The sequence below is a fragment of the Panthera leo genome, chromosome E3, assembly GCF_018350215.1.
Source record: "Panthera leo isolate Ple1 chromosome E3, P.leo_Ple1_pat1.1, whole genome shotgun sequence".
NCBI lineage: Eukaryota > Metazoa > Chordata > Mammalia > Carnivora > Felidae > Panthera > Panthera leo.
In genome coordinates this window covers 7,517,201-7,544,616 of record NC_056694.1, presented here as the reverse complement: position 1 = coordinate 7,544,616, position 27,416 = coordinate 7,517,201, and the positions used below count along the sequence as shown (strand labels likewise).

General features: G+C 55.7%; 3 protein-coding genes across 7 annotated transcripts; 1 reads left to right on the top strand and 2 right to left on the bottom strand.

Annotated features, from left to right (window-relative positions):
• Positions 1 to 32: 32 nt before the first annotated feature.
• TFR2 (transferrin receptor 2) lies at positions 33 to 13,574 on the top strand. Its single transcript, XM_042922613.1, has 18 exons — positions 33 to 100; positions 345 to 594; positions 706 to 892; positions 4,714 to 4,854; positions 4,966 to 5,077; positions 5,184 to 5,306; positions 5,680 to 5,796; positions 5,928 to 6,067; positions 6,409 to 6,572; positions 7,584 to 7,703; positions 8,230 to 8,312; positions 8,396 to 8,459; positions 8,558 to 8,625; positions 8,712 to 8,788; positions 8,870 to 8,954; positions 9,043 to 9,270; positions 9,632 to 9,772; positions 12,821 to 13,574. The coding sequence occupies exons 1-18, from the start codon at positions 68 to 70 to the stop codon at positions 13,103 to 13,105; spliced, it is 2,418 nt and encodes an 805-aa protein (XP_042778547.1). The 5' UTR covers positions 33 to 67; the 3' UTR covers positions 13,106 to 13,574.
• A 2,819-nt stretch (positions 13,575 to 16,393) lies between these two features.
• On the bottom strand, positions 16,394 to 19,006 carry MOSPD3 (motile sperm domain containing 3). Of its 4 annotated transcripts, none has more exons than XM_042921648.1 (6): positions 18,933 to 19,006; positions 18,191 to 18,455; positions 17,879 to 17,954; positions 17,420 to 17,649; positions 16,677 to 16,841; positions 16,394 to 16,577 (listed from the first exon to the last, which is right to left on the bottom strand). In XM_042921648.1, the coding sequence occupies exons 2-6, from the start codon at positions 18,390 to 18,392 to the stop codon at positions 16,546 to 16,548; spliced, it is 705 nt and encodes a 234-aa protein (XP_042777582.1). In that variant the 5' UTR covers positions 18,393 to 18,455; positions 18,933 to 19,006; the 3' UTR covers positions 16,394 to 16,545. The 4 variants fall into 4 exon arrangements, with proteins under 4 accessions (XP_042777582.1, XP_042777585.1, XP_042777584.1 ...); XM_042921651.1 differs by having other exon boundaries at positions 18,949 to 18,970; XM_042921650.1 differs by lacking the exon at positions 18,933 to 19,006 and adding an exon at positions 18,840 to 18,884.
• A 2,422-nt stretch (positions 19,007 to 21,428) lies between these two features.
• PCOLCE (procollagen C-endopeptidase enhancer) lies at positions 21,429 to 27,328 on the bottom strand. Of its 2 annotated transcripts, XM_042922876.1 has the most exons (10): positions 26,300 to 27,328; positions 25,371 to 25,479; positions 24,673 to 24,931; positions 24,374 to 24,448; positions 23,647 to 23,771; positions 22,967 to 23,103; positions 22,428 to 22,675; positions 22,100 to 22,177; positions 21,797 to 21,967; positions 21,429 to 21,666 (listed from the first exon to the last, which is right to left on the bottom strand). In XM_042922876.1, the coding sequence occupies exons 1-10, from the start codon at positions 26,392 to 26,394 to the stop codon at positions 21,500 to 21,502; spliced, it is 1,464 nt and encodes a 487-aa protein (XP_042778810.1). In that variant the 5' UTR covers positions 26,395 to 27,328; the 3' UTR covers positions 21,429 to 21,499. The 2 variants fall into 2 exon arrangements, with proteins under 2 accessions (XP_042778810.1, XP_042778811.1); XM_042922877.1 differs by lacking the exon at positions 24,374 to 24,448 and having other exon boundaries at positions 26,300 to 26,516.
• Between the last annotated feature and the right edge of the window lie 88 nt (positions 27,329 to 27,416).

The window sequence follows — 27,416 nt, the reverse complement described above, 5'->3', positions numbered from 1 at the left end:
GGGGCTCCCACAAACGGTTTATCACTGTTGGGGGAACAGCCGGCAAGGCTCAGGAGGGGGCACGAGCATGGAGCGGCTTTGGGGTCTACTTCACAGAACGGTAAGACCGAGTGGGGTTGGGGGACACGTTAGGCCTTCTCTCTAGGTCCTTCAGCCCCCTCCCAAACCCCAAAGCTGGCCCCTCCTCTCCCCACCTCCATCTTTCCCCTGCAGCTTGCCTCTCAGGACCCTTTCCCCTGCCTTGTGCTCCTCTGGCACCCCATAGTCACTGACTGTTATTGCCAGATCCTAGCCTATCCCCCACGCCTCTTCTCCCAATCTCATGCCCACCGTGCCCTGCGCAGCAAAGGCTGTCCCCACGACCCTCTCAGACCATCTACAAGCGCGTGGAGGGCACCCAGCAGTGGCGCCTGGAGGAGGAAGAGGAAGACGGGGAGGAGGGGGCTGAGCCACCCATCCACTTCTGCCCTATGGAGCTGAGGGGCCCTGACCTGGGCTCCAGAGCAGGGAAGCAGAACCTCGGACTCTGGGCAGCAACAGGACGAAGGGCTGCCCCCTACCTGGTCCTGACAACCCTGCTGATCTTCACTGGGGGTGAGAGTCATCCCCTACCCCATTCCCCCGTCAGTGAAGGGCCTGGGTTGGGGGTGGATTTCTGGAATCCAGAGGGGGGTACAAGGGCATCTCCATCTTGCCATCCCCCAGCTTTCCTTCTGGGCTATGTGGCCTTCCGAGGGTCCTGCCAGGCATGCGGGGATGACGTGTTGGTGGTCAGCGAGGACATAAACTATGAGCCGGGCCCAGACTCCCACCAGGGCACCTTGTACTGGAGCGACCTCCAGGCCATGTTCCTGAGGTTCCTGGGGGAGGGGCGCCTGGAGGACACAATCAGGTAAGGGTCAGCCTTGCCGGAACTCAGCCTCCTTCCCTCTGCCCAGGACTCTGGTGTGGGGCCCCTTCTGAGGCCTTCCACTTGCCTCCCTGGCCTCCCTGGGAGTGGTCCTGGGAAGGATGTCAGGCACTTGGAGCTGAGGGGAGGGGGGGGGCATCCCAGAGATAAGGTTGCAGAGGGGCTCTGGCTCTGAGGATGGCACCCTTAGGAGATGTGGGAGCTGACTGTCTGAGTGAGAGCAGAAGGGTCCAGTATCCAGACAGGAGGCGGGACAGACCCAGAAAAGTCCTGAGTGCCACATCACAGGGCTTGGATTTTGACCTGTGGCTGTGGGAAGCTCTGGGGGTTTCTGAGAAGGGACATTTGAAGGAATCTGAAAAAATGAGCACGCAAATGCATTTGTGAGCATGGACCTTCCGTCTAATTTGTGAGAGATCCCATCCAGACACAGACCACGCAGGCCCGAAGCTCAGCCCAAGCAGGCCAGTGTTTCTCTTGTTTTGCTGAGGTCACTTTCCCTATTGGGAAGGAGCTGCCCATTTAGGTTCAGAGGTCAGGCCTCCAATAGCCCTCTCTTTGGTCAGGAATAGTGGTTTCAGTGGATTCTCCTGGGTTTTCTAAGTAGAAAATCATATAAGCTATAGCTAGTGAGAGATGTATAGCCTCTTTCTCAATGTCTATACCTTTTCTGTCTTTTTTCATTGCTTATCGCATTAGAGGATGTGAATTTAGGTAATGATGACTGGAGATATGCCTATTTCCTGATTCTCACAGGAATGTTTTTATATTACTTTGTTATGGAGTATGAACTTTGCTGTAGACTCCAGATAACTTTTTATTTTTTTTAATGTTTATTTATTTATTTTGAGAGAGAGAGAGAGAGAGAGAGAGAGAGAGTGCAGGGGAGGGGCAGAGAGAGAGGGAGAGAATCCCAAGCAGGCTCTGGGCTGTCACCACAGAGCTGGACTAGGGGCTCGATCCCACAAACAGTGAGATCATGACCTGAGCTGAAATCGAGAGTCAGATGCCTAACCAACTGAGCCACCCAGGCGCCCCAGGGCTTCTTATTTTCTTGGGCAACACTCGGTCGGCTGGGTACAGACTGAACAGGTGGTTTGCCAGGTTGCAGGGTGAGGTGTGGCACTGTGGATGTCATCAGAGGGTGGGGAGGGCAAGAGGGTGGCAGTGAGGGGGAGTGAGCGATGAAGTGATGCATGACTCCAGGGTGAATGGAGAAGGAAGGGAAAGCTGCAGAGAGGCTTGGAGAAATCGGACAGTCTGGAGTACTCAATGTGGTTGAAGAGCAGGTATAGTGAGGGTCAGGGAGCAAGCTGGAACCTGGAAAGCTCTAGTCAGAGAGTGGGATATTGGAACTTTTAACATTTATCTGATAAATTGTGTCCTATTTATTCTGACATCTCCAACACTTAACACAGTGCCTGGCATTTAGTTAGTGTTCAGTAAATCCTCAGTGGATAAATATTCTGGAGACGGAATTCTGGGTAATGACAAGAGCAGTGTGGGTGTGACCAGGGAAGTAAATGGCTGAACTGGCAGTGACATTGATGAGGTCATTCATTCGTTTGTCCACCAAATATTTTTGAGCACCTACCGTGTGGCAAGTGCTAGGCTAAGTAGTAGGTGGAGGCGATAGAGCAGAGAACAAAAGTCTGGACCTTGTCCTTATGGAGCTTTCAGTCTATTGGGGGAAATCAATACTGAACTAAAAATCACATTCCTGACTATGTATTTGTTACTAGGATCATTGCAATGACTATGACCAGGGAGATCTGACTTAGAGTGGGGGTCAGGGAAGGCTTCCTTAAGGAAGTGAGGAGCTGACCTCAAGGGGTGAGTTGTTCACCAGGCCAAGAGAAGGTGGAAAAGCATTTTAGGCCAGAGAACAGCAGGTGCAGAGGGCCTGGGGTGAGAATGGTGGCCTATTGGAGGAAGTGAACGAAGGTCCATGTGACTGAATGAGTATAGAGGGGTCCAGATAGGACAGACCCAGAAAAGTCTTTAATGGCACATCACAGGGCTTGAATTTTGACCTGTGGCCAGGGGGGGTTCGGTGTCAAGGTGGATATGGCTCAGGTCATATAAGGCTTTAATGGCTACCCAAACTGCTTTGGATTTTAAGAGGAAAGAGGGAGAAATGAAGAATTTGAAACAACAGAGTATCATGATCAGATGTAGGGGGAGCTTTTAGTGGTTTTTTTTTTTTTTTGGTTGTTTGTTTTTGTTTTTGTTTTTGTTTTTTAAGGTTGGTGCAAAGAACAGAGTTCATGATACTCCTGGGGCAGTAGTTCAGTGTCCTCAGCAAAGGATTTTCTTATTTAATTTCCCTCCCTAACTCTGAGCCCTCCTCCCTCGTCTCCTCACCCAGAAGCACCTCATCTGATGTGTTTGATGTGCGCCTTTAAATACACACATAGCTTTGTCATATATGGAATGTGCTACATGGATAGGTAGAATTTTCAAAACATTTAATGTTTGCATAACATCCTCTATGTTCATTGTTTTTAAAGTTAAGCCATGTGGAAAAATATAAAGAGGAATGTAAAAAAAAAAAAAAGTCACTCCAAGACCCACTACTCAGATACAGCTCTCTCTAGTGTCTCTCTAGCGTGTTTTTAATTTGATAAATTTTTCTTTTAATTTAACGCCATGTTTTCAAGGTCTATATATTGCAGCGTGTACATCTAATTTACTGTTATGCATCATCTATTTTACGAACGCACTGATGGATGCAGTTTCAAACAAATACTTGAGATCCTGGATGGGGGTGGAGTGGGAGGCAGGAATGGTCTTGAGAAAACCACTTAGACCATGGAGTGCAGTGGTCCTCGCGAGAGCTCAGAGGGTGCAGGCTGAGACTAAGGTGACCCTGCATGTGGATTTTGAAGTAGGGCAGAAACTTGGTGGAGTTCCTTAGTGGAGATGAAAATGATATGCCAGATACCAAAGTCCTTGATGAAAGCGGACAAGTGACCGATTGTCTGAAAGAGGGGCAGAGCGTGGGAGAGCTGGATGCTCCAGGCTTCAAAGGAAGAGAGTTCTCCCAGAGCAGTAATGGCCAGAAATTCCAACCGTGGAGCCAGGGGCCTGCCTCCACCGCAAGTGCAGGTGGTAGAAGAACCAGAGCCCCATAGGAACCCGGCATCTCAGGCGACAGCTGGGTTTCTGCCAAGGCAAAAGGTAGAGGGGTATTCAATGATGATGCTGAGGAGGGAGGAGTCTGTCCACCTTGGAGAGGGTGCAGGTGAAGCCTGTTGTCAGGGAGGCCATGCCTGAAGCTCAGGCGACAACAGGCTCACTAGTTAGGTGGTGACTATGGAAGACGACAGGGTGAGGTCTCCAAGACAAGGGGCCCCACTATGACACCTGGAACCACGGTGTTAAGATAGCTCTGTGAGACTCAGGTGGAGGGTGGGGGAGATGGAGGGCCACATCCGCCCAGTTAGCCCTTTGGAAGAAAAGTGTTTTTCATATGTGGGGCAAAGCACAGGACAGTATGCGTATGTGTGGAAAGGCAGTAAATCGGGAAGTTTGGATTGAGCCAGTAATAACCTAAGAGATGGTGGACAAGATACCAAGAAAGCTAAGGAGGAAGGAGGCCTTAGAGACGCTGGCTGGCAGCCCGGTGGTAATGGGATGGATGGTAATGGTCGAGTCAGGGAGAGACTTGAGAGTCCGTCACTCCCCAGGCCCCAGGGCGACCCCACGTCTCTGGCATCAGTCCCCCTCCCTCCCTCTCCTCCAGGCGTCCAGAAGTCCCCTTCTTCCCCTTCCACGCCCCAATCCCACCTCTTCCCGCTCAGGCAAACCAGCCTTCGGAAAAGGGTGGCTGGTTCGGCCGGCATGGCGGCCCTGGCTCAGGACATCCGCGTGGCGCTCTTGGGCCAAAAGCTGGACCACGTCTGGATGGATACGCACTACGTGGGGCTGCAGTTCCCGGACCCGTGAGTGCGCGGGGGGGCGCGCGGGGGGGCGCGTGGGGGGGCGCGCGGGGGGGCGCGCGGGGGGGCGCGCGGGGGGGCGCGCGGGGGGCGCTTACCACCTCCGCTCCTCAGGGCTCATCCCAATACCCTGCATTGGGTGGAGGCGGCTGGGAAGCTCGGGGAGCCCCTGCAGCTGGAGGACCACGATGTCTACTGTCCCTACAGCGCCACGGGCAACGCCACGGTGAGAGCCCCCTGTCCCGCCCCCAGGACGGGGGCAGCGAGCGTCCCCTCCCGGGTGGCGGAGGAGGGACGGGGAGACAGCGCCTCACAGCCCTTCTCATTCCCAGGGAGAGCTGGTGTACGCCCACTACGGGCGCCCAGAGGACCTGCAGGACCTGCGGGCCCGGGGCGTGGAGCCGGCGGGGCGCCTCCTGCTGGTGCGCCTGGGGGAGATCAGTTTTGCCCAGAAGGTGAGGGTCCCTGGATGGGGGATGGAGTGGAGCGCGGAGGGCGCAGGGCTGGGGAAAGCGAAGATAGGACAGCAGCAGATGGGGAGCCTCTAGGAGGCTGTCAGAAGAGGAAAAGAACCAAGAGGGTAAGAAAGTGTTGGCGGGGAACAAAATCGGGAGGTTGGGATGGGGAACAAGCAGGGAAGAATGTGGAGCAAGGTGAGGTTTGCTGTGCGAAGGTGGGAAGATGAGGGTGGTGGGGGGTGCCCACAGCCTCTCTGGGTTCATAATAGCAGAGCAGAGGCAGTGCCACTTTACTTTTACTTGCTTCTCCTGCCCTTATAAATCGGTTTTCTCTGGGAGAAGGAGCCTTTTACCCATGTCCCATCCCCAGGTGGCCAGTGCCCAGGACTTTGGGGCCCGAGGAGTGCTCATATACCCTGATTCCGCAGACTTCTCCCAGGACCCACACAAGCTCGGCCTGTCCAGCCACAGGGCTGTGTATGGACATGTGAGTCTGGGGGCAGCCAGTGGTGGATTCCTGGGGTCCCAAGACTGTACCTCTTTGTCTAGGATGATGCTGGTAAGCTACTCCTGGGAGCCCAGCTCACAGTTTCAGCGTGGACACCCCCTTCCTCACAGGTGCACCTGGGAACCGGGGACCCCTACACGCCTGGCTTCCCTTCCTTTAATCAAACCCAGTTCCCTCCAGTCCAGTCCTCAGGCCTCCCTAACATCCCAGCCCAGCCCATCAGTGCGGACATTGCCTCCCTCCTGCTGAGGTGAGGGGCGTGTGGGGGCCAAGAGGGGAGGAGGAAGGGAGAGGGAGCTAGTTTGTAAAGTCTTTTGGGGTGAACTAGAAAAAGATGAATCTTCTGGGTGGGCAGAGCCTCATGCCAGTGCCTGCCATCCAGTGAGTGGAACTCCAGCTGGATATCACACCCACTTCCTCTGGGCACCTTTGAGGACCTAACCTGCACAACTGTCCAAGGCAGGAGGCACATTGCAGAAGTCGAGCTGGAACCAGAGGGTGGGAGGGAAAGAGCGCAGGGGGAGCTCTGGGCTCTTCTATAGCCTGGGCCTCTCTGCCACTTCCAACCCTTTCTGCCCGACCCCTCTCCAGGAAACTCCAAGGCCCTGTGGCCCCCCAGGAATGGCAGGGGCACCTCCCAGTGTCCCCTTATCGCCTGGGCCCTGGGCCAGGCTTGCATCTAGGGGTCAACAACCACAGGGTCTCTACCCCCATCAGCAACATCTTTGGCTGCATCGAGGGCCGCTCAGAGCCAGGTGTGCTAGCTTGCCCAGCATCACCCACAGCCTGCAGGAGGGGAGCCATTGCTCATGAACCTGGACTAGAAATGGGGCTGGAGCAGGAGGCCCTGGGGGAGTGGGCAGGGGTGGTGCCCAGGGGAGGGGGCAGCAGGAGTTAGCAGGGTGGGAGGCTGGCAAATTGAGGCTGATCTGGGACCAAGGAGGGTGGCAATGAGTAGACCCCATGGTCAAATCTGTCCAGAGACAGGATGGGCAGTTCTGCACAGTAGTGAGTTCCCTAGCACAGGAGGTGAGCAAGTGTGCTTTGGGTGATGTCATAGCATAAAAAGGAGTTCAGGTTAGACAGACGAACATTTTGAGCCTAACTAGATGCAGATAGCAGTAGGAATCTAAGTGGGTTCTTTTTTTATTTTTAATGTTTAGTTTTGAGACAGAGAGAGAGAAAAAGAGTGAGCATGAGCGGGGAAGGTGCAGAGAGAGAGGGAGACAGAAGAAGCAGGCTCCACCTTGATAACAGAGAGCCTGACACAAGGCTCGAACCTATGAACCATGAGATCACAATCTGAGCTGAAGTCAGATGCTCAACTGACTGAGTCAGCCAGGTGCCCCCGAATCAAAGTGGGTTCTTGAGCTGAAGAGTGTGATATCTACAAACACTGAGGAGAGACACAGGGAAGCCTGTGATGGCAGCCCAGATGAGAAACCGGGGTTGGGGGGGGATGGTTGGGGTAGAGGGGTAGAGGAAGAAGACCCGTCAGGACTTGTCAAACAGCAGGACATGGCTGACCAGGGAGGTGACGGAATCCAGAATGACTCCAAGCACCCTGCTGAAGGAGCAGGCCATCCAGGCAGGGCCAAGCAGAAGTGGTGCTGTCACTTTAGGGACAGCAGGGATGGCAGGGCTGGGAAGTGGAGACTGAGAGGCCTAAGAAATGGTGAGGGCTGAGGCCCTGTGACACACCCTCCCAGGTGCTTTCTGGGTACTGCCAGTATAAGGACATAGACCCCAAACCTCCCCTCCTGCAGATCACTATGTTGTCATTGGGGCGCAGAGGGATGCGTGGGGCCCAGGAGCGGCCAAGTCTGCTGTGGGGACGGCCATACTGCTGGAGCTGGTGCGAACCTTTTCCTCCATGGTGAGCAATGGTAAGGTCAAGGCCTGGGCCGGGTAGCTGGGGCTGTGGCCTGAGCCAGGACAGGGCAGAGAGGCAGTCAGGAGCACAGGCTAGAGAGTGGCCACTCAGACCTGGGCCAAACCTGGCTTCTCCATGTCCCAGCTGCATGGCCCTGGGCAAGTCACTTTACCTCCATTTCCTCATCTAAACATGAAAGTAGAGTTGACCCTGTAGCAATGCCAGGGTTAGGGGTGCAGACCCCTCTGCTCCGTTGAAAATCTGCATGTAAGTGGACCCAAGCAGTTCAAACCCATGTTTAAGAGTCAACTGTAATAATAGTCCTTGGTCTGAGTGAAGCATTAAGCAGGAGACTCCATACGAAAGCCATCTCCATCACTGTTATAGTTGAGTCAGGGCAGACCAGGGGAGGTGGGCTGGGCTGGGGGCTGGACGGGAGGAAAGGAGAGACCCCAGGGAAGTAGGACAGAGGAAGGCAATGATGGCGTCTCTGCTTGGTCTTCAGCTGAGCCCATGCTCCCAACCCACTCTGCTTCCAGGCTTCCGGCCTCGTAGGAGCCTTCTCTTCATCAGCTGGGACGGAGGGGACTTTGGGAGCGTGGGCTCCACAGAGTGGCTAGAGGTAATGTGGGGTCCAGGACAGGGAGTCAGGCAGTGGGAAGAGGTGGGGGGGGGGGGTTTAAACCTCATATCCCTCACCCACAGGGCTACCTCAGCGTGCTGCACCTCAAAGCCGTAGTCTATGTGAGCCTGGACAATGCCGTGCTGGGTGAGTGGGGGTAGTGTGACCAGCTGGGCCCCCTCTGGTACACCCTGCCCTCAGGGCCAAGCCTTGAGCCTGGCATCCCTTCTCCTCCCTCTCTGCAGGAGATGACAAGTTCCAGGCCAAGACCAGCCCCCTTCTGATCAGCCTCATAGAGAACATCCTGAAGCAGGCAAGAGCTGGCCAGGAGCAGGGGATGAAGGGAAGCTGGTGGTGGCCAGGGCCTGACCTGACCGGTGCCCCCTACCCTGCCTCCAGGTGGACTCTCCTAACCACAGTGGGCAGACCCTCTATGAGCAGGTGATGTTCAACAATCACAGCTGGGATGCTGAGGTGTAAGTTGGGGTGAGGAGCAAGGGAGGGCAACTTGTGGGGGGAGCCAAACCCACAGAGCACTCCAACCTGCCCACTCTCAGGATCCAGCCACTGCCCATGGACAGCAGTGCCTATTCCTTCACGGCCTTTGCGGGGGTCCCTGCCGTTGAGTTCTCTTTCATGGAGGTGAGACTTCCTGGCCCTGTCCCAGAGCAGCATCCCCTCAGCCTGCCTGTACAATGACCCTGTGCCAGCGTGCACCCTGTCCCCGCAGGATGGCCAGGCGTACCCGTTCCTGCACACGAAGGATGACACATACGAGAACCTACACAGGGTCCTGCGGGGCCGCCTGCCCGCGGTGGCCCAGGCTGTGGCCCAGCTCGCTGGGCAACTCCTCATCAGGCTCAGCCACGATCACCTGCTGCCTCTGGACTTCGGCCGCTACGGGGACGTGGTCCTCAAGCACATCGGCAGCCTCAACGAGTTCTCTGGGGACCTCAAGGTCCAAGATACCAACCCTGCTCCTGGCTTCTGGGGATGGGGGGGGCGCTATATCCCCCCTAAGTGCTGCCCATTCCAGAGGTGTGGCCCCTCTTCCCCACAATCCTTAGGGTCTAGTCCCCTCTGACAACCTGGTCCTTTTACTCCTGCCCTAGACCCCTAGACCCCTTAGGACCCAACTCATACCCTCCCAACCAGAGAGAAGGCCCAGATCTTCTTCCCTCTCCCACTATTCTGTTCCACTCTACCCCCTAGTCCTGCCAGCCTCAGGGTCTCAGCCCCATTCCCCAGCACCTGGACCCCCACCCTAGGCTGGGGTCCTGGCCCCTGCGTCTGGCCCCAGCCTGCGTCTCCATCCTCAGGCCCGCGGGCTGACCCTCCAGTGGGTGTACTCGGCGCGGGGGGACTACATCCGGGCAGCTGAGAAGCTGCGAAAGGAGATCTACAGCTCAGAGGAGAGCGATGAGCGGCTGATGCGCATGTACAACGTGCGCATCATGCGGGTGAGGCCCCGCCCCCGCGCCCTCTCCCTTTCCCTGAAGGCCTGGAGCCACCCTTCCGAGGACCCATTCGCCCTGTGCTCCTCTCCCCTGTTTCCGCCTTTGCTCCGTCCCTGTCTTCCGGGCGCTCCCAGTCCTGGACTGACAGCGCTCACAGACCGGCCAGGCTGGAGCGACCACTGAGACAGGCCCCGCAAAGTGATGAAACGGACAGGGAGGGCCAGACGCGTGGCAGACGGCGTGGCAGAACTGGGACTCCTCTGCCTTGCGCCGAGCCCTTCACTGCCTCCCTCTCCTCTCCTCTGGAGAGAAAAAGCATGTCCACGATCGTCCACAGTACAAGAGGCACAAGCTTATGGCCAGGAGGGGCAAAGGCTTAAGAAATTCAGAGCAAGGAGAGCTCTCTTCCCTCTGGTAATAAGATAGGTGAAACCCAGAGAAGCTGCCTGGGGGAAGTGTCACGTAAAGTTCTACAGGATCTGATTCCTTGGCCAATTCCTCCCACTTCATTTTGAATACTTCCCAACTCACGCTCTGTCTCCTGTTCCAACCTCTCCACTTTCTTCCATTTATTTATTCCCAAGAACTCAGCGCTTTGATTTCGGGAAATGGGATAAGTAGGGGCCGTGGGCATGGGAAAAAGTCTACAGGGCAAAATTCTAAGCAGGACCATCCTCCTTGAGTGTGGTGTGGACAGGGAACCTGGAGTGTATGCAGGACCTTGGTTTTGGGACATGTCTTCCATTTGTTTTTCCCTCCTGTGACCCTGCCTGTTTCCCTTGGCACCACTTACCCCTTGTTTCTGTTCGCAAACCCATCCCTCTTGCTCTTTCATCCTTGCTCTTTTCTCCTGATCCCTCTCATCCTTCTCTCTCTTCAGTTTCCTCTCTTATTCCCCTACTTCCTGACCTCTCCATCTCCCCTTCCCTTTGCCCCTTCCACTGAGACACGCATGGTTCATTCTCATTCACAGATCTTGCTTTAATCCCCGCTGTGCCAGACTCCGGGAACACAAAAAGATGCTACTCCCCTCACCCACCCCACTCCCCCAAGTTGCCACATGCCCCCCCCCCCCCCAGGGAATGAAGGGCACCTGTATGCTAGGGGCATGATTCAGACTCAGGGCTGGAGAGTAAAAGATTCAGAACTTCAGAACCAGCAACATGGCTGGGTCAGACCCAGGGAACTCTGTTGCTCTAGACCAGGGGTTGGTAAACTATAGCCAGTGGGCCAAACTTGGCCTGCTGCCTGTTTTGCAAATAAAGTTTTATGGAAACACAGCCATGCACATTGATTTTTCATATTCTCTATGGCTGCTTTTGTACTAGCTATGGTGGCAAAGTTGAGTGTTTGCAACAGAAACAATATGGCCTGCAGAGCCGAAAATATTTGCTACCTGGCTTTTTTTAGAAAAAGTTTGCTAACCCCTGCTTTAGACTGTGAGGTTCGTCTAGAGGAACAAACAGAACGTGGGTTGGTGCAGAGAAAAGACATTCAGAGTAGAGACATCCAGAGTAAGGGTATGGCAGTGAGATAGGCCTGGTTGTCCTTGGGAGCAGGGCATGGACCAGCAGAACCTGAACAGAAGTCTGTGGAGAAGCAGAGGGGAGAGGAGCACCAAACTGTGGGAGAGAGATCACCTATCAAGGGAGCCTTGAATGCCAGGAAAAGAAGTTTGAATTTTTAGGGTCTGGGCATCAAGGAAATTAGGGAGGTGTTTGAACAGGGAGGTGGTGGGGGCAGAACAGAGTTTTAGGAAGGATTTGGCCAGACCGTCCATGGTGAAAAGGGAATGAATGGAGTGATGGCTGAGCTCTGGATGAGAGTGGTAGTAAATACCACCTGTGGGTGAGGGGACTGGAATGATGGGAGACATTTGGAAGGAAAATGGACAGACGGGGTGTTAAGGGAAGAGGAGGGGGAAAATGATAGCAGCTGCCATTTCTCGAGGGCTGCCATGTGCTAGGGCTTTACTGCATTTTCCCTCACAGGACCCCCCAAATCTCGTGAGGTTGCTAGTACTGTACAATAACTTATCCAAGATCGCAGTAAGTGGTGGAGCCAAAATCAGAAACCAGGCAGTCTGAGCTCACCCCATTCACATGAACACACCTTCCGGGCTGAGAGGCTGGCACTGGGGAGACCCTGGCGCTCACGAGGGATTGTGGGTGCAAGGGTCAGGTTTTAGAAGAAGTTGGTGCTCATGTGTGTGAGGCTGTGTCCAGGTGCCCCCTACCTGGTGGGGAGGTCCAGAAGGGTGGAGGCCAGGATTTCAGTGGATGATTTTTGTCAAGTTGACTTGGCAATTATCCCCATGAGGTCGTGACTGCAGTCAGGGGCATGGAGGAGCCCTTCCAGTGAAAGATGGAGGGCCTGAAAAGATGTGAGCGTGTGAGACCACCCATAGAGATTCCAATTTTGTTGGGGTGGCACCCACGCGATGGTGATTCTAATAAGCAGCCAGGCTTGAAGAACACCGGATTGTAGGTAAGGAGAGGAGCAGAGGGTGGGGGTCCAGCCTTGGGCCTGCCCATACGTGGGAGCAGAAGGAACCCAGAGAGGCTGGAAGAAAGGTGGGAGAACTGGGCGGGGAGTGAGGCCATCTCAAGAAAGATGATCAGCATCTGAGTCACAGAGGGAGGACAGAGTCAGGCACTTCATTAGCACTAGCCTGTCCCCTTGACCTTTGACGCTGGTATGTGGACGTTGGCGGCGGTGAGGGGGAATGACTGGGGTGTAGGGGAGTGAGGAACAGCAGGACCATAGACTGTTATTTGAGGCTTTAGCCGGGTAAGTGAATGAGTGAAGACGGAAGACTGGGAGGGCGTAGATGCGGGCTTGGAGGCCAGAGGGATAGAATGGGATAGAATCTAAAACACAGTAGGAGGACGCTGCCTACCCGGCTGCTGGTGACGTCAAAGAATGGCTACCCCCGATTGGGTAGACAAAGGGAGGTGGGACTTCGAGAAGCTGCTCAGCAATGTTCGCTACGCGTGTCCGGCCCCGCGCTCAGGCGGAACCCCCACCTGACACGACCCCTTCTCGGCGCAGGTGGAGTTCTACTTCCTGTCTCAGTACGTGTCGCCGGCCGACTCCCCGTTCCGCCACATTTTCTTGGGCCACGGAGACCACACGCTGGACGCGCTGCTCGACCACGTGCGACTGTTGCGCTCCCACGGTTCCGGAGACCCTAGGGCTGCCTCCTCCCGGGTGGCTCCCGGCCTGGGCTTCCAGGAGAGCCGCTTCCGACGCCAGCTGGCCCTGCTCACCTGGACGCTGCAGGGGGCAGCCAACGCACTTAGCGGGGACGTCTGGAACATCGATAACAACTTCTGAGGTCCGCGGTGGGCAGGGCGAGCATATGCCCCTGCCGAGAGCTCCTGCTCTCCCGCTTGAGCGACTTCTAGGTGATAGAGGTGCCTAGTGCCACCTCTCACTGCTGACCGGTTTCTCATTAGCCTTTCCCGTCCTTGCAAAGGGCCCAGCTGAGATGCCTGCGCAGACACCCACACCCCTGGCCCTGAAATGTAGGAGTAGGTGAGGAGTGACTTCCACAATGGGCCGGCATTACTGTCAGCTAATCAGAGAGCCGCATCCGCTCCCTCATCACAGCCCTTTACCCTGCGGGAAAGGGGCCCCCACACCTAGAGACCACTCGGGAAGGTTTCCTAGGTCCTGGGACATGACCAGTCCTCTTAGTGGGAGAATGACTGGAACCATAGCCTATAGCCAACAGGTGGTCTGTGGTGGGAGGGGCTGGGGTTTGGACCTTAATAAACCACCTGGTGGCATCTGTTGTTTATAAGCACTTTTATGCTTCTTCCTCACCCTCACTCCACCCAATCCTCCCTCCCTTGAGACAGGGAAGGGTTGGGCAGAGGGGCCAAAGAGGATGCAAACAGGAATGCTGTCTCCATGGGGAAAACTTTGTTCTGTTACCTGAGGAAGTAAGGATGCTGCCTAAGGAAATAAGGAGGGCCCTTCTCCAAAGACCATCGTGGGTGGAGAGCTGGCTCTGTAGCTTCTCCAGAGACCAGGGATGGATACATTATTTTCAGGGCCTCTTGTTCAAAAGGTATGAACAAACCTTTTTCTTTCCTACAGTCTTTCAACCTGTATGGTGGATTTTAATTTGCTATTTAATGTCCGGATCTTCAGACGGAAATACCCTGGGGCAGATCCCCATAGGCACTGGGGCTCTGCTCCACACCTTGGTACGGATGGCGCACGTGCCAGACCCTGACCATGACCTGGAACTTTCCTGTGCCTGGGGCCAGGCCCCTGCTGGGAAAGGAGGGTACCAGTTGTCTCTGGGTGGGGGCAGGGAGCTGGCAGGTAAGAACACGACCAGGGGCGGCAGGACCTCCACACATTCACCATTGTCCCATCAGACTGTCCTTCCAAAAACATAAATTCAGACGAGATAGGGCGCGTTCAAGGTGGCATGGCCGTAGATCCAAAACATAAATTCAAAGGTAAAACCAATTAAGAATTTCAAGGTGGTGACCACAGAGCATTAGCCCCCAAACATGGGGCCTCCTGAGAACAGGGCCCTGGGAGACTGCAGGGGTCACACACACACACACCTGTTAGACTGACCCACCCTGGGACCTCTCCACATGGGTCCCCTTTGGTCAGTTTTGTCCAACAAGGTAGAAGCTGCAGGAGGGCAGGGAAGTGTAAATGCTGCCTGCACCACTTTACCCTTAATCACATCTCAGGTGGCGGCAGCCCTGGCCCTCACTCAAGGGCAGCTGCATAAATACTAGGGCCTGTGTCTGGGCTACTCGGTCCTCTCTTGATGTGGACAGGTCCTACCCTGCACCTCAGGACACTGGGGAGTAAAGGCCTCTTAGTGTACAGCTTGCGATGCCCCAGGCTCTGGGTTCCAGGATGAAACTTCCCCCCTCTTACGCCCCCTGAGCCTGACTTGGTGGGTTCTCAGGAGCCTGGACCAGGGTCAGATGCTCCTTGACTATTTGCTTCTCTGACATAATGTCTGGAACAAATTTCCCAAAGTAGTTTCTCAGCCCTTCACCTTGTCCAGAATAGCAATCTGGAAAAGAGATGTTCATGTGCTAATCCCTGAAACCTGTGAATGTTACCTTGCCCAACAAAAAGGACTTTTTGGATGTGGTTGGGTTGAGGATCTTGAGATGGGGAGTATGTTGAGCTGAAATGTGCCCCCCCCCCCCAAATTCGTATGTTGAAGCCCTAACCCCCAATATCTCAGTCTGTATTTGGAGACACGGCCTTTAAAGATGTGATTAAGTTCAAATGAAGCCATTAGGGTGGACCTAATCCAAGCCGATCAGTGTCCTTGTAAGAAAATTGGACACGGAGAGACATCAAGAATGTGCACACACACAGGAAAGGCCATGTAAAGACATGGTGAGAAGGGGGCAATCTGTGAGCCAAAGAGAGGCTTCCAGAGAAATCAAATCTGTTGCCACCTTACTCTTGAACATCTAGCCTCTAGAACTGTCAGAAAATTAATTTGTGTTTAAGCGCCACCCCACCCCCCACGCCCGTCCCCGTCTGTGTAGCCCTAGCAAACTAATAGGGAGATTATCCTGGATTGGGGGAGTGGGGGTATGTCATCAATAAGGTCCTTCTAGAAGGAGGCAAGAGGATCAGAGATGTGACAACAAGCAGAGAACAGACGGAGTCTGTCTTAACATTGTCTTGCTGATTTTTGTCCCCAATCAACGATCTGCCAGTGTCACTGGCTGCCCCTCTTCCTTTCTTCTCCCTTGCCCTGCATCTGAGAGAGGGCTGGACACCTACCTTTCGAGGATCCTATTCTTTTCCTGTGCCTTAGTTTCTCCTGCCTGGTTGAGTTGGAAGTTATGTCAGGCAATCCCATTTTCCCCAGTCTTGGCAGGGACCTTGGTGTTTCTGACTCACAGGAGTTGAAGTCATAAAGGAAGAGACAAAAGCAGATAAAGGGTCAAAAAGGCAGAAAAGGATTCTGGGTATTGGAAGCATCTAGGAAACCCTGGCAAGAGGCTCTGATGGCTCCAGAGCATGAGACTGGATGGGGCACCTGGGTAGTTTGGTTGGTTAAGCATCCAGCTCAGGTCATGATCTCACAGTTTCATGAGATCAAGCCCCATGTTGGGCTCTGCACTGGCAGTGCACAACCTGCTTGGGACTCTCATTCTCTCTCTCTCCCTCGTCTTTTTCTGCCCCTCTCCCATTCGTGCTGCCTCTGTTGCTCTCAGAATAAATAAATGAAACTTAATAAAAAAAAAAAAAAGGACTGAAACTGGATGTCTACAGCAGGTGGGATTAGGCAGCATTTGTTTGTTTCTTTGTTAAGTACATCAGCCTAGGGAAGGGACCCTATTTTAGAGCTAAAGGGGACCTTAAAAAAGTCTACTTCCCCAATTCCCTCATTTTAGAAGTAGAAATAGAAGCTCAGAAAAGTTCAATGACTTGCTCAAGGTTACACAGGTTTTTCTTCTGGTGCAGCACCAGGACTAGAACCCTCACTGGGTCCCTTCACTGCCCCAGGTCCCCTGAGGATGGGAGGAGGAACTGGAGGAATGAAGTGGGAAGAAAGGGGCTTGTTTCCTACATTTCTTAGTTTAATTTCAAAAATTTATTTTATTCAATTTGGAAAATGAATACAAATCCCTGGGTAGTTGGGGAGAGAGGCTGGGCAGGAAGAAGAGGGAGTAGGAGTTGAAACAAAGCATGGGCATCACAGTGGCTGTCTCATGTACACATCCACATCTCTGCCCCAGGAGGTGGGTAAAAGTTGAGCAGGGAGCTCAGGTCCGAAGGAACACCATGGTGAGGAGGCCTGGAGGAGGAGGACAGAAGAGCAAGACCGAATGAGCAGCCTTGGGGCTCTGTTAGCCTTCCTCATGGCCCCCATGCCCCTAGCCACTACTGTGCTCACCCAAGATGTAGGCCGCCACCAACTTCTGTCCCAGGGAGACGTGCAGGATTTGGGGCAGCTGGCTGCCAAGTTCGTCCTGGAGCGGGAGCAGCAGGAAGGCCACGGAGACTATGCCCGTCAGCAAGAAGAGGAGGAAGGAGCTGGTGGCCAGTTGTGGATGGGGGTCTGGGAAACAAGCCTGGCTCATCAGAAGCTCCAGCCTCCCTCCTGCCCAGCCCACCGTCCTCCAGGATGAAAGTTGGAGATGGGAGGTGTGTCTATTTCTTATTGCCTTCCAGGGGGCATACTGCAAGTGTCGTCTCCTCCCTGGAGCCTCTGTCCCCACAGTTACAAGAAACCTTCTATCCTCTGGTTCCTCAGCATATTTTTCTCTTCACCCTGCCTTCATTACTGACTCCTGTGGACAAGATTGTCAGGCAAGGAACTCTGTCTCCCATATGCAGCCCACGACTTGGTACAGCATAGTGCTTCAGTATGGGTTTCATATTGAACTGAACTAAGCTGGCACATGATAGGAAGTACTGAAGTTAGAGCCAGGGGAGAACTTTTCCCTCTAAGTAGAGGCCAGAAACCAGGGAAAGCTACAGAAGTCTGTGTTTTGCCTAACCTGATATGAAATCTCAACTCCTAGGAATGCTTCTGCCAAAAAGCAAAAGACTGAACCAGAAGACTCCTTCCACTCCAACTGGGTGCATCTCCAGGGTAACGCTCAAGAACTCAAGAATTCCCATCCCCCAACTCACTCTCGGGGAAGTGTCTGGCCGTGGGTGGTGCTGTCCAGGAAGGAGGCCCTGGGTGGGGCGTTGGGTCAGGCTGTCCCTGAAGCTCAAGAGGGTAGGCTGGGGCCCTCAGAATCGAGGTGATGTCCTTGCGCCCCACCACTCGACCCTCAGCTCCCTCCTCAGACAGCTCAATGCGGAAGCGGTCCTGGACGTCATAGTGGCTGGGAATGGGGGCCACGTGGCGAATCACACTGGTCCCAAAATAGGAGAGAGGACCATTGTGAGGAAGTGAATGACAGGCAGTGATCCAAGTGGATCCAGGCCCACTTCCCAGGAGCTTTTCCCTTAGGGATGCTGACAGAGGTGGGGGAAAAGGTTGAAGAGACCCAGGTCTGAGCCCTAGGGCATGGGCGCGGTAATTCAGACAAAGGTAGCTGCAACCCCTGGCTCCCACGAGTCCCCTCAACCATCCCAACTCACATGTCAATGCAGGATTGAGGTTTCACGTATCCTTCTGCGTCAAACACCGTATATTTGGCAGGTGCTGTGCACAGGACTGAGGGATAAATGCACACACAGACCGACCATTGCTTCAGAGACCCTACACAAGCTTGCCCAGGGAGGGACACTAGAGTCCCTCTTGCCTTCTACCCCAGAGCACAGGACCTGATTCTTCCAGTCTGCCAAAGTTGGATATCTGACCCTGCTCATCACACTCCTCCAGCCCCACACAGTCCCCTGGTGTCCTGCCCCCAGACCCAGATCCCTAGCATGAGGTGCCCATCCATTCACCTCGGAAGCGAAGCGCAGCTCCCGTGGGGTTATAGAGGGTCAGCAGCTGCCGGGGTCCACTCCGCTGGTCCGCCCTGAATACTAGGTCCGGGGGAAAGACGAGGACCGGGACAAGTCCCGAGGGAGGAGGGGCGCCCCGGGACCCCCGCGCAGGAGCCCCCGGGCCCACCAGCTCCTGGTCCTGGGGCGCCCCACGGCGCATGCAGGCTGTGTACGGTGGGACATCCGAAGGCAGAGCCCAGGGGACAGGGCCTGGAGTCTAGAGCTGTTGAGCGAGAGAGGAGAAAGGGGTCGGAATGAGGTCGAGGGACAGGGCCTGGTCTGATGCTGCCGCCGCCGCGTCGGAAACCCGCTAGATGAGGCTCCTCCAGACCAGGCCCAGTCCCCCCAAACCCTTCCCCTCTCCAGCTCGGCCCGGGTCCCTTTAGGCCCCGCCCCAGGCCCCACCTCATGGTCACGCCCACCCCATAAACCCTGCCCCTAGCTGCTCCCAACCCGGGCCTCGTCTCCTGGCCCGGCTCCCGAGCTCCAAAAGCTCCACCCGCCCCGCCGCAGGCTCCGCCCCTTCCGGGCGTCCGTGCTCTCCGGCCAGACCTCGCCTGCCGCACCGCCCCCTCTGGAGCCGCCCTTTCTCTAGCTCTCCGGAGACCTTTATATAAGTGCCTCCGAACCCTCCCTGAGCTCGGCTCGCAGCTCTTTCGTGCCTCAGCCTCCAAACAGCCTCTCGGGTTGTAAGGCTTACCCTCTGGTCACCGCACCTGCCAATCAACTTGTGGCCGGACTGAGGCTGCCATCTTCCCAAGAGACCATTTCTACACTTCCGCCGTACGGCCCCTGTCATTGGCTAGGGCGACCTCGTTTCCGCCGTAAGCATACGCCGATTGGTGCACTTAAAGACGTGATTGGTTTGATCCCAGTGACGTAAGACTTGACGGGCGACTCCGGCTCGAATGATGGAACTCAGAGGTACCGGATGGGGACCTCGGCTGATTGGAGCTCGGGCTTTGTTCCTCCCTCCCCAATGAGACCTCCAAATCACTAGAATCAGCATCCCACAGGGAAGCCCTCTTTCTTTACTTTAGTCCTAGGCTCTCCTACAAGCCCCTGCAGCAATCATAGCCGTTTTCCATAGTACTGGTTGGGAGGTTGCTTCCAGTTGGACTCGGACTGAGACAGGGAAACTGAAGGAACCCCAGGGAAAAAAGCCGTGTTTTTCCTTTGCTTCTTTTCTGGCTTCTATTCTTGCTAGGACCCCGCATTCCCACCCCACTCAACACATGCCTCGTAATGCAAAAACACATGTTCTCCTTGTAAGGGACAAAGAGATAATATCATCTTTGGAGTCTTCCAGCACAATAGGCGATATCTAAGGAATGACCCGGCAGGCCATCAAGTGCCTATTCCAGACCACTGGCACTAGATATCTCCACGCCAAGACCCCAGGCCTCAGGGAACGAGTGGCTTAAGAAGGACCCTATCCTTGTTCTGACCAGTTCCTGGATGCCTGAGAAGGCATGTGCACAGAGTACAATCGCCAGTGAAAACCCCAGACCCCAAGAAAAGAGGAGACTCATGGTCTTTTCCTTTCCAAGTCTTCCAGACACCCAGTCCTTCTCTCCGTCTCTGTCTTCAATAAACTGCTTTCACCTACTGCTGGCTCCTGTTTGATTTCCTTTCTGCGGGAAGCCAAGGACCCTTTTGGCTGGTCCTGCAGGACCCCCGCTGGGTCTGCAGACCCAGCCTGCCAGCATCAGGATGTCAGCCCACGGCTCCTCTCCTGAGTTTCCCTTTCCTTATGGGACTCAGAAGTCACTCACATATGCACAAGGAAGTAGGGTTTGCCAACCCTGCCACTTGCATCATCCCACTGAATCTTGTGAACTCCTTTCACAAACCAAATGGCCTCAGCAAGGTGAAGAATCTCACCCCAGGCCACATAATTGGTTAGCAGTAGAGCAAAAACAAAGTTCATTTTATCCCAAAGCCATCCCTGAGCACCCCATCAAATGGAGAACCCCTTTATACTTTTAGGCTGTTTTTCTCATAGCATAGTTTCACTTGCCACCATGCTTATTCTTATTCTTATTTTTTTAAGTTTATTTATTTTTGAGAAAGAGAGCAAATGGGGTGGGGGCAGAGATAGACTCCCAAGCACACTCTGAACCCACAAACTGTGAGATCATGACCTGAGCCAAAATCAAGTCAGATGCTGACTGAGCCACCGAGGTGCCCCAACACCATGTTTATTTTATTGTGTATTTCCGCTCCAGTAGAATGTGCTCTCCTCCCCACAAGAGCAGAGACTTTGTTTTGTTTTCTGGTTCATTCCACAGTGCTTGCCATTTGGAATGAACAAATGAATAAGTGACTAGGATGAACTTTGAGCTGAGATCTGATTGAAGTTAGGAAATGAGCCATGAGAAATCAGTGGAGAGAATTCTGGATAGAGGGGATGGCAAAGGCAAAACCCCCAACCAGAAGGATACTAGAACTGGTCACGGAGTCACCAAGACTGGAAAAGTACTTGCAAAGGAGACAATAGGCAGAGATGAGATGGGGCGGGGGGGGGGGGGGGGGGGTGCTGGATGCAGATCACCTAGAGCCTCAGAGTCTACAGTAGGATTTTGGCTTTTATTTTGAGACTAATGGGAAATTATGGGAGGTTTTCTTTATCTCTCTTTTGATAGCTTTACTGAGATATCTTAGACATATAAAAATTGTATACATTTAAGATATACTTGATATTTGGATTTACATACACAATGTGAAAAGACCACAATCAAGCTAATTAACATGTCCATCCTCTCTACATAGTTACCACTACGTGTATATGTGTGTGTGTGTGTGTGTGTGTGTGTGTTTACAATATGGGAGAGTTTGGGGACGCCTGGGTGGGGCCGTCGGTTAAAGCGCCGACTCTTGATGTGGCTCTGGTCATGATCTCACGGTCGTGAACTGAAACGCCGCATCGGGCCGGGCTGTGTGCTGACAGCGCAGAGCCTGCTTGCTTGGGATTCTGGCTCTCCTCTCTGCCCCTTCCCTGCTTGTGGTCCCTTTTCTCCCTCTCAAAATAAATAACTTAAAAAATATATATGGGAGAGTTTTGAGCAAAGGGGTGACAAGGTCTTACATTCTTGAAAGATTGTTCTGTTACAGTAAACCTGTGTCGCGTTTAACAAATGAATGATTTCTCCTAGATGGGCCCCCAAACCATAGAAATGGAGATGTGACCCCTTCCTCAGTCAAGAAACATTTATTTGGATAACAAAGGAGTCCCTAGGGCTAGGGGCTGGGAAGCTGGCCTGGGTTTCAGGCCTGGGACCCAGCAGCCCGGACAGGTTGGGAGGGGCACTTCCTCTTGCTGAGGTTGGTGAGGATCTGGTCCTGGTTGGACCGGTAGAGAACTACGAAGCTCTCTGGAGGAAGGGTAGGACCTCTGTTCTCTTCCACCTGGCCCATCATCAGATAACTGACTCCTGGGGAGGGGAGGGAGGGATTGAGAGTGTGTTATTGAGACCTTGTAGATATACCTCCTCATCAGAGTCCTTCAGATTCTATCATTTTCATGAGGCAAAGTCCTCCTCCCCATTCACCCACATCTGTTACCTTTCTTCATGGGGGGGCACTGCTTGCAGGGCACATAAAACTTCAGGGGAGTGTCGGTGAGTGGAGAAGGCAGGTCCAGGCCACCGGTTTTGTAAGCACCAATGAGACTGACAGTGACAGTGAGGCCCTCCCCTGGGCCCCGAACCATGGACTTCACTGTTGCGGTCACCACTGTGGGAGAGTGGGGGTGAGCGGTGAGGAGAGAGGAGGCCAGCTCGGGACTGGAACCAGGAGGAGGGATTTGAGGGCCGGAGGGAGGTGAGAGCTGCTGGACGAGCAAAGCTGGGAGATGGGGCTTCTTACCCAGGTTGCTGGTACAGAAGTTGCTCTGCAAGGTGCCTGTCCGGCGGCACTGCTTTGGGCAAGGGACACTGGGCACATCTAGGAGGGAGGGGGACGCGGTTTGTGGAGGGCGACCTACGCAGCGGGTAGGAAGTGCCACTTTCCCCATAACGGCCTCATTGATTAGGACCCATTCCGAGCTCTTTCCAGCTTTGGGCCCCAGCGCCCAGTACCAGTTCAGAGGAGGCACCAGTGAGTGATGTATGAGTGAATGAATGAGTTCAGAAAGGAGACCTTTGAAACGGCTGCCTTCAGTCTGCGTCCCCTTCCTCCCCCTTCCCAGACTCACCGGGGCCCCCCGGAGTTGCCTGGGCCTCAGACGAGGCTTTTGGTTTCTCCTCAGATGGGAGTCCGGGCTTGGGGCCCGGGCTAAGGATCGGGGTACCCGACCGGGCATCCTCCCCGGCGTTCTGGGCCTGCTCTTCTTTGGCGGCACCCCGCGGCAGGGTCTTGTAGGAGGCGGAGAAGCCATCGGCCGTGACACTGAGGTCAGAGACGAACTGGACGAGGAGCTCGTTTCCTTCGGAGGAGATGGGACTGCGGATGGCGGGGCAGCGGGGGATGCGTCAGGCGGGCCTTGTGACCTCTGCCCGGGGTTGACCGTACCAGCTTCCTTGCTTCGCAGGACCTACTCGCCTCTGCATCCGCGGACCCGTTTTGCCTGGCTTCCTACTAGCTCCGCCCACCAGTGTGGGGGCTCCCGGGTTCAGATCCCGCCTCTTCAGCTAAGCCCGGCCCCTCCCAACCGCCTCGAGGTTCCCACCACTGTTTCCCCTGGGGAATTGGAGACTCCCCGGCCCACCGTCCACCCAGGTCCCGCCCCCTCACCCCGGGGCGGTGTCGCCGCAGAACTTCCCCAGCCTCTTGGCGTCGTCGCTCACGGCTCCGTTGAATACGCTGACCGAGTCGTAGCGGCAGTAGGTGTCGGGCTCCAGGTCAAACTTCCCGAAGGTCAGCGAGATTACCTGGCGGCAGGACCCAGGGCGGCTTGAGGGCGCGGAAGCCCTGCACCTCTCTCCTCCTCCACTCCGCGTCGTCGCCTCCGGAAGCCCAGAAGCTCGCCACAGCTTCCTCTTTCCACTCCCGCGTTCCCTGGAGATCTCCCCTCCCCCCGCTAAAGCATTCACCACCACTCGGAGGATCACACACTCAGGGGAACCTTTCAGTGGCGTCTGTTGCCGTCGTCGGCAAGGTCTAGTCCTGGCTCATTCTCAAGGAACAGACCCAGCATCCACCTCCACCGCCTCCACACGCACACACACACACACACACACACACACACACACACACCGTTTATATATCAGCATCGTGTACCTCACTCTCGTAAGACCGTCACAGGTGTAATTTTACATTTTTTTTGAGTGCAAGCAGTTCTGGGTCTGTTTTTGCTCCCCACCAGCGCGAGCTCACTGGTCGGGACATAGCAGATGGTCAATTAATCTCTGCTGGCTGCATGCTGGAGGACGCCGCCTGGGTCCCCGAGGGCAGCCGGGGCTGGGGATCGGTACCTGGTCCGGGGGAGCGATGATGTGCCAGGAACAGCTGATGCCCGGGGGATAATCAGACTCGGGCCAGTTGGGCGTGGTCAGGGTTCCCTGGGCCTTCTCCAGCCGCCCCCCGCAAAATTGGTGCTCTGGGGAGGGGAGAAAGGAGTGGGGGTGGGAGGCGGTGGAGACCCTCGGTCAGCTCGAGGAGAGCTCTAGGCTGGAAGCCGGTGCTGGAAGCTCGGAAGTCTGGGTCTCAGCGGGAGGGGATGAGAAGAGGGGTAGGAAAGAGGGGGTTGGTTAGCAGAGAGGGGGCTTGGAGGACCAGCGCTCAGGGGAGTCTTGGAGCCGGGCGCCCAGTCAGGCGGTGGAAGGGGGAGGAGGACTTGGCTGGACACGCTCCCTTCTCGCCCCTCCCCCTGACCCGCGGCCACCTCGCTCCTCTTCCCCTGGGAGATCCCATCTCCCCCGCCCGGCGGAAAAGTCCCCTTTGCAGGCTGGGGAGTCCTCACTCTGTGAGGGCGCCCTCAAATTGGGGCACAGCCCCAGAGGCCTCTTTGGCGAGGCCCCTGCCTTAAACATTTTAAGGGAGGCTTCTGCCGCCAGGAGGGGGTGATGGGACCGCAATCGGGAGCCCTGGGCTGGGTGTAGGGAGCTCCGGGTCGGGGGAACCTAGTCCCCCAGCCCGGGGGTGCCCCCTCGCGCCCGTCTGAGGGAGCCCGATTGCGGACGGGGGCGGGCAGTTACTCACCGTCCCAGTAACCCCAGGCCGCCCATTCCACCCGCGGGTCGGTGACCCATTTCCGCCTCGCGCCTGGGGGGGGGCCTGGAAGAGGGGATGGGTGGGTGCGGGAGGGGCGAGAGAAGATGGGGAGGAGGGACTGAAGGGGCAGTTAGTGAGGAAAAAGGGTAAGGGAGGTAATGGGGGCCCTAGGCTCTCGGGCGCAGGGTTTGTCTTGGGGAGGGGCGGGGTAGGTTAAGGCTGGGGGTGGGGCCTGCGCCGGGGGCGGAGCCAGGAGAGGGGGAAGGCGAAGGTGAGGGAAGTCTCACCAGTGCCCGAGGTGGCCCGCCCGCTGTACCAGAGCAGGAAGCCTCGTCCTCCTGTGCCCTCGTCTGCAGTCATCCTCAGGGTCACCTGGTTGCCGGGGGCGACTAAGGGCGCTGGCCGGAAGGTCCCGCAGAAACGTCCAAGCCGCTGGCCGGAGGTTCCAGACCCGGCAAAGACTTCCAGAGCATCGTAACGGCAGGCAGGGTGCAGCTCGAAGTCGAAGACTCGGAAGGAAAGGGACACAGTCTGGCCCTTAGGGACCTGACGACGAGGACAGGGGAGAGGACCTGCAAAGTCAGGCCACACACAACCGAGGCAAAGGATACTTCCCTTTCCCCAAGCACTTCATATGGACACTGGGCCTGAACAGGAAGGGACGCCATCGGGGAGCAGAGCAGAGGGCCTGGGCTCTGCAGGAGCTCATTGCCCAGGGGACAAGCCCTGGGGTCTGTGGAGAGATTCAAGGGCCAGAAATAAAACTGGGAGTAGAAGAGCAGGCCTAGAGTTAAGGTGTGAGGACACTTTGCCACATGTTACTGTGGGCTCTGCTGCCATCAGTGAAGAGGGGAGGGGGCCTGGACTTCCCTGGGCGCAGTGGTGCAGGGAGGAGGGCGGCAGGGGCTGGGTGGACCCGGGTTATCTTAGCAGTCAGGCCTCAGAGACTTCAACAAGGGGGTAGCGATGAGAGGGTCTTTCTCACCGTTATTGTCCAGATGCATTCCTTATTAGGGGGGTAGAGGTTGGGGAAACCCTCACTTGCCACGTAACCGGACTCCCCAGTCACATCCCCTCCGCACAGGAACACAGGTCTGGAGAACAGAAGAGGGGGCAGCCATGAGTGGAGGAGAGCTTGGGAAGGATAGGGTAATGAGGGTGAGGGGCCAGAGAGGGAAGCCAGGGGGATGAGGGAGAAAGGGGGTCTGGGGCAGCTTCAGCCAGCCAGGCTGGGATTGAGAGGATCTGGAACATGTGGCTGTCTCCACAACACCCCCCGATCCCCACCCCCACCCCAACAGGAATTCCCGGAATCCTCCTCGGGCTGTTCCTCACTCTCCCCCCTCGCGCCCTGCCTGGCAGCCGGGGACAGGAGCCGCCTAACTACTTCCAGATGTGGACACAGCCACGAGGCCATGGGGGGGGAGGGGGCGGGGAGATGAGAAGCAGCAGTGATGGCCCTCATATTGAACCTGGAGACCAGGGTCCCCCAGCTCCCAACCTTTGCCCTGCTCCTGTTCCTGCTAACTACTTGAGTATCTGATTCCCAAGTCTCCCACTCGCTTCCCCCACCATCTCTAATTCCCTCCTGGAATCCAGATGTCCAGATACCAGGCAAGTTGAAGGTCTTGGAGCTCTCAGGTTCCATGGGGGGGGCCAAGGGTCTGGGAGGATGGGGAAACTTAGAGGGCAGGGGACAAAGGGTGGAGGAATGGTGGCTAGTGGTGCCCTGCTGGAGACAGTGGTCTTGGAGCAGGGAGGGAGAACTTGGGGCCTGGGGGAGGGTGGGGGCTGCGAGAAATCTGGGGGGGTGGTGTGTTAGTGAAAGGATCCACAGGATCCACAGGCAAAACCCCCAAGAATCAGGGCTTTTGAAGCTCACTCAAGCTATCTGGAAGGTGCCAAGAGACCTACCTGGTGTAGTTGGGGGTCTGGCCCTGGGCGAAAGGCAGCAGGGCCCAGGCAGTGAGGAGGGGCCCCAAGAGGGAGGCAGTGGCAGCAGGCAGCATGGCTGGGGGGAGAGGCGCTGGGGTCCTCGAGACCGAGGCAGCAGCTGAGTTTAGCAGCGGCAGCAGCAGCAGCAGGGATAATCAGTGCCAGATGAGGCAGCCTCGGGTGTGTGGGCGTGGGGACTGGCCAGCGGGGCGGGCGGTGGGGAAGGCGGGACAGGGAGAGTGCAGTCGGGACAGTGGTGAGTCCAGGGGCCTCTCTAGGTCTAGGACACATAAATATTGACCTAAGTAGGGGGTGGAGCAATGAAGGGCAGAGGGAGCATCAACCCTCAGCTGTAATGCAGGCATCAAGCAATGTCATCTGGAAGCCTGCTGTGTCCAGTACCCAAGCATCCTGTGAACACAGCCTCTGGTCCTTCCTCATGATCCTCCCCATGCCCGCCTCCTCAGCACCCGTAGAAAGTCCTTCCCTAGACCCCCAACAACTAGTCACTCACCCCCTTCCTGACCACCCCCTGCTCCAGCTGATTTTCCGCTTCAAATTTCTACTGTCTTCTTTGCATCCCTGGACCAGACTAGGCCAAGGAGAAAATTCTTTCTGCCCGCCCATTTTCCCTCCCAAATATTTGGAGATCCAGGAGTGGGTTAGATGTGGATAAAGGGAGCATCCCTCTTAGTGAGGAGGAGGATGGAGGAGAAGGTGAGGGAAGGAAGGTTAAACAGAGGAGGGGAGGAGGTGGCTGACTTCACAGGGACCGAGGTCAGAAGCAGGTGGCCCCCTCAGGATGGGAGTAAGTCTGACAGACAGAGGATCCATAAGGGGACCGAGAAGCATATGTTGACTGCATTGTTCCAGAAGGTGGGGCTTGGACTTCAAGTCAAGAAGCCTGGACCACTCTTGGGAGTGGGAGGGGAAAGAGGGCTCTAAGATTCAGGTGGTCAGTTCAGCAGCACCTGAATGCTTGAGCCACTTCTGCTCTCTCTGCCTCCTCATCCATCCCCCTGCCTTCCATCACCCTCCTGATTGGGGGGCATTGGGGCCCCCATCCCCTGCCCTATTTTCCTCCCAGGCCACAGGG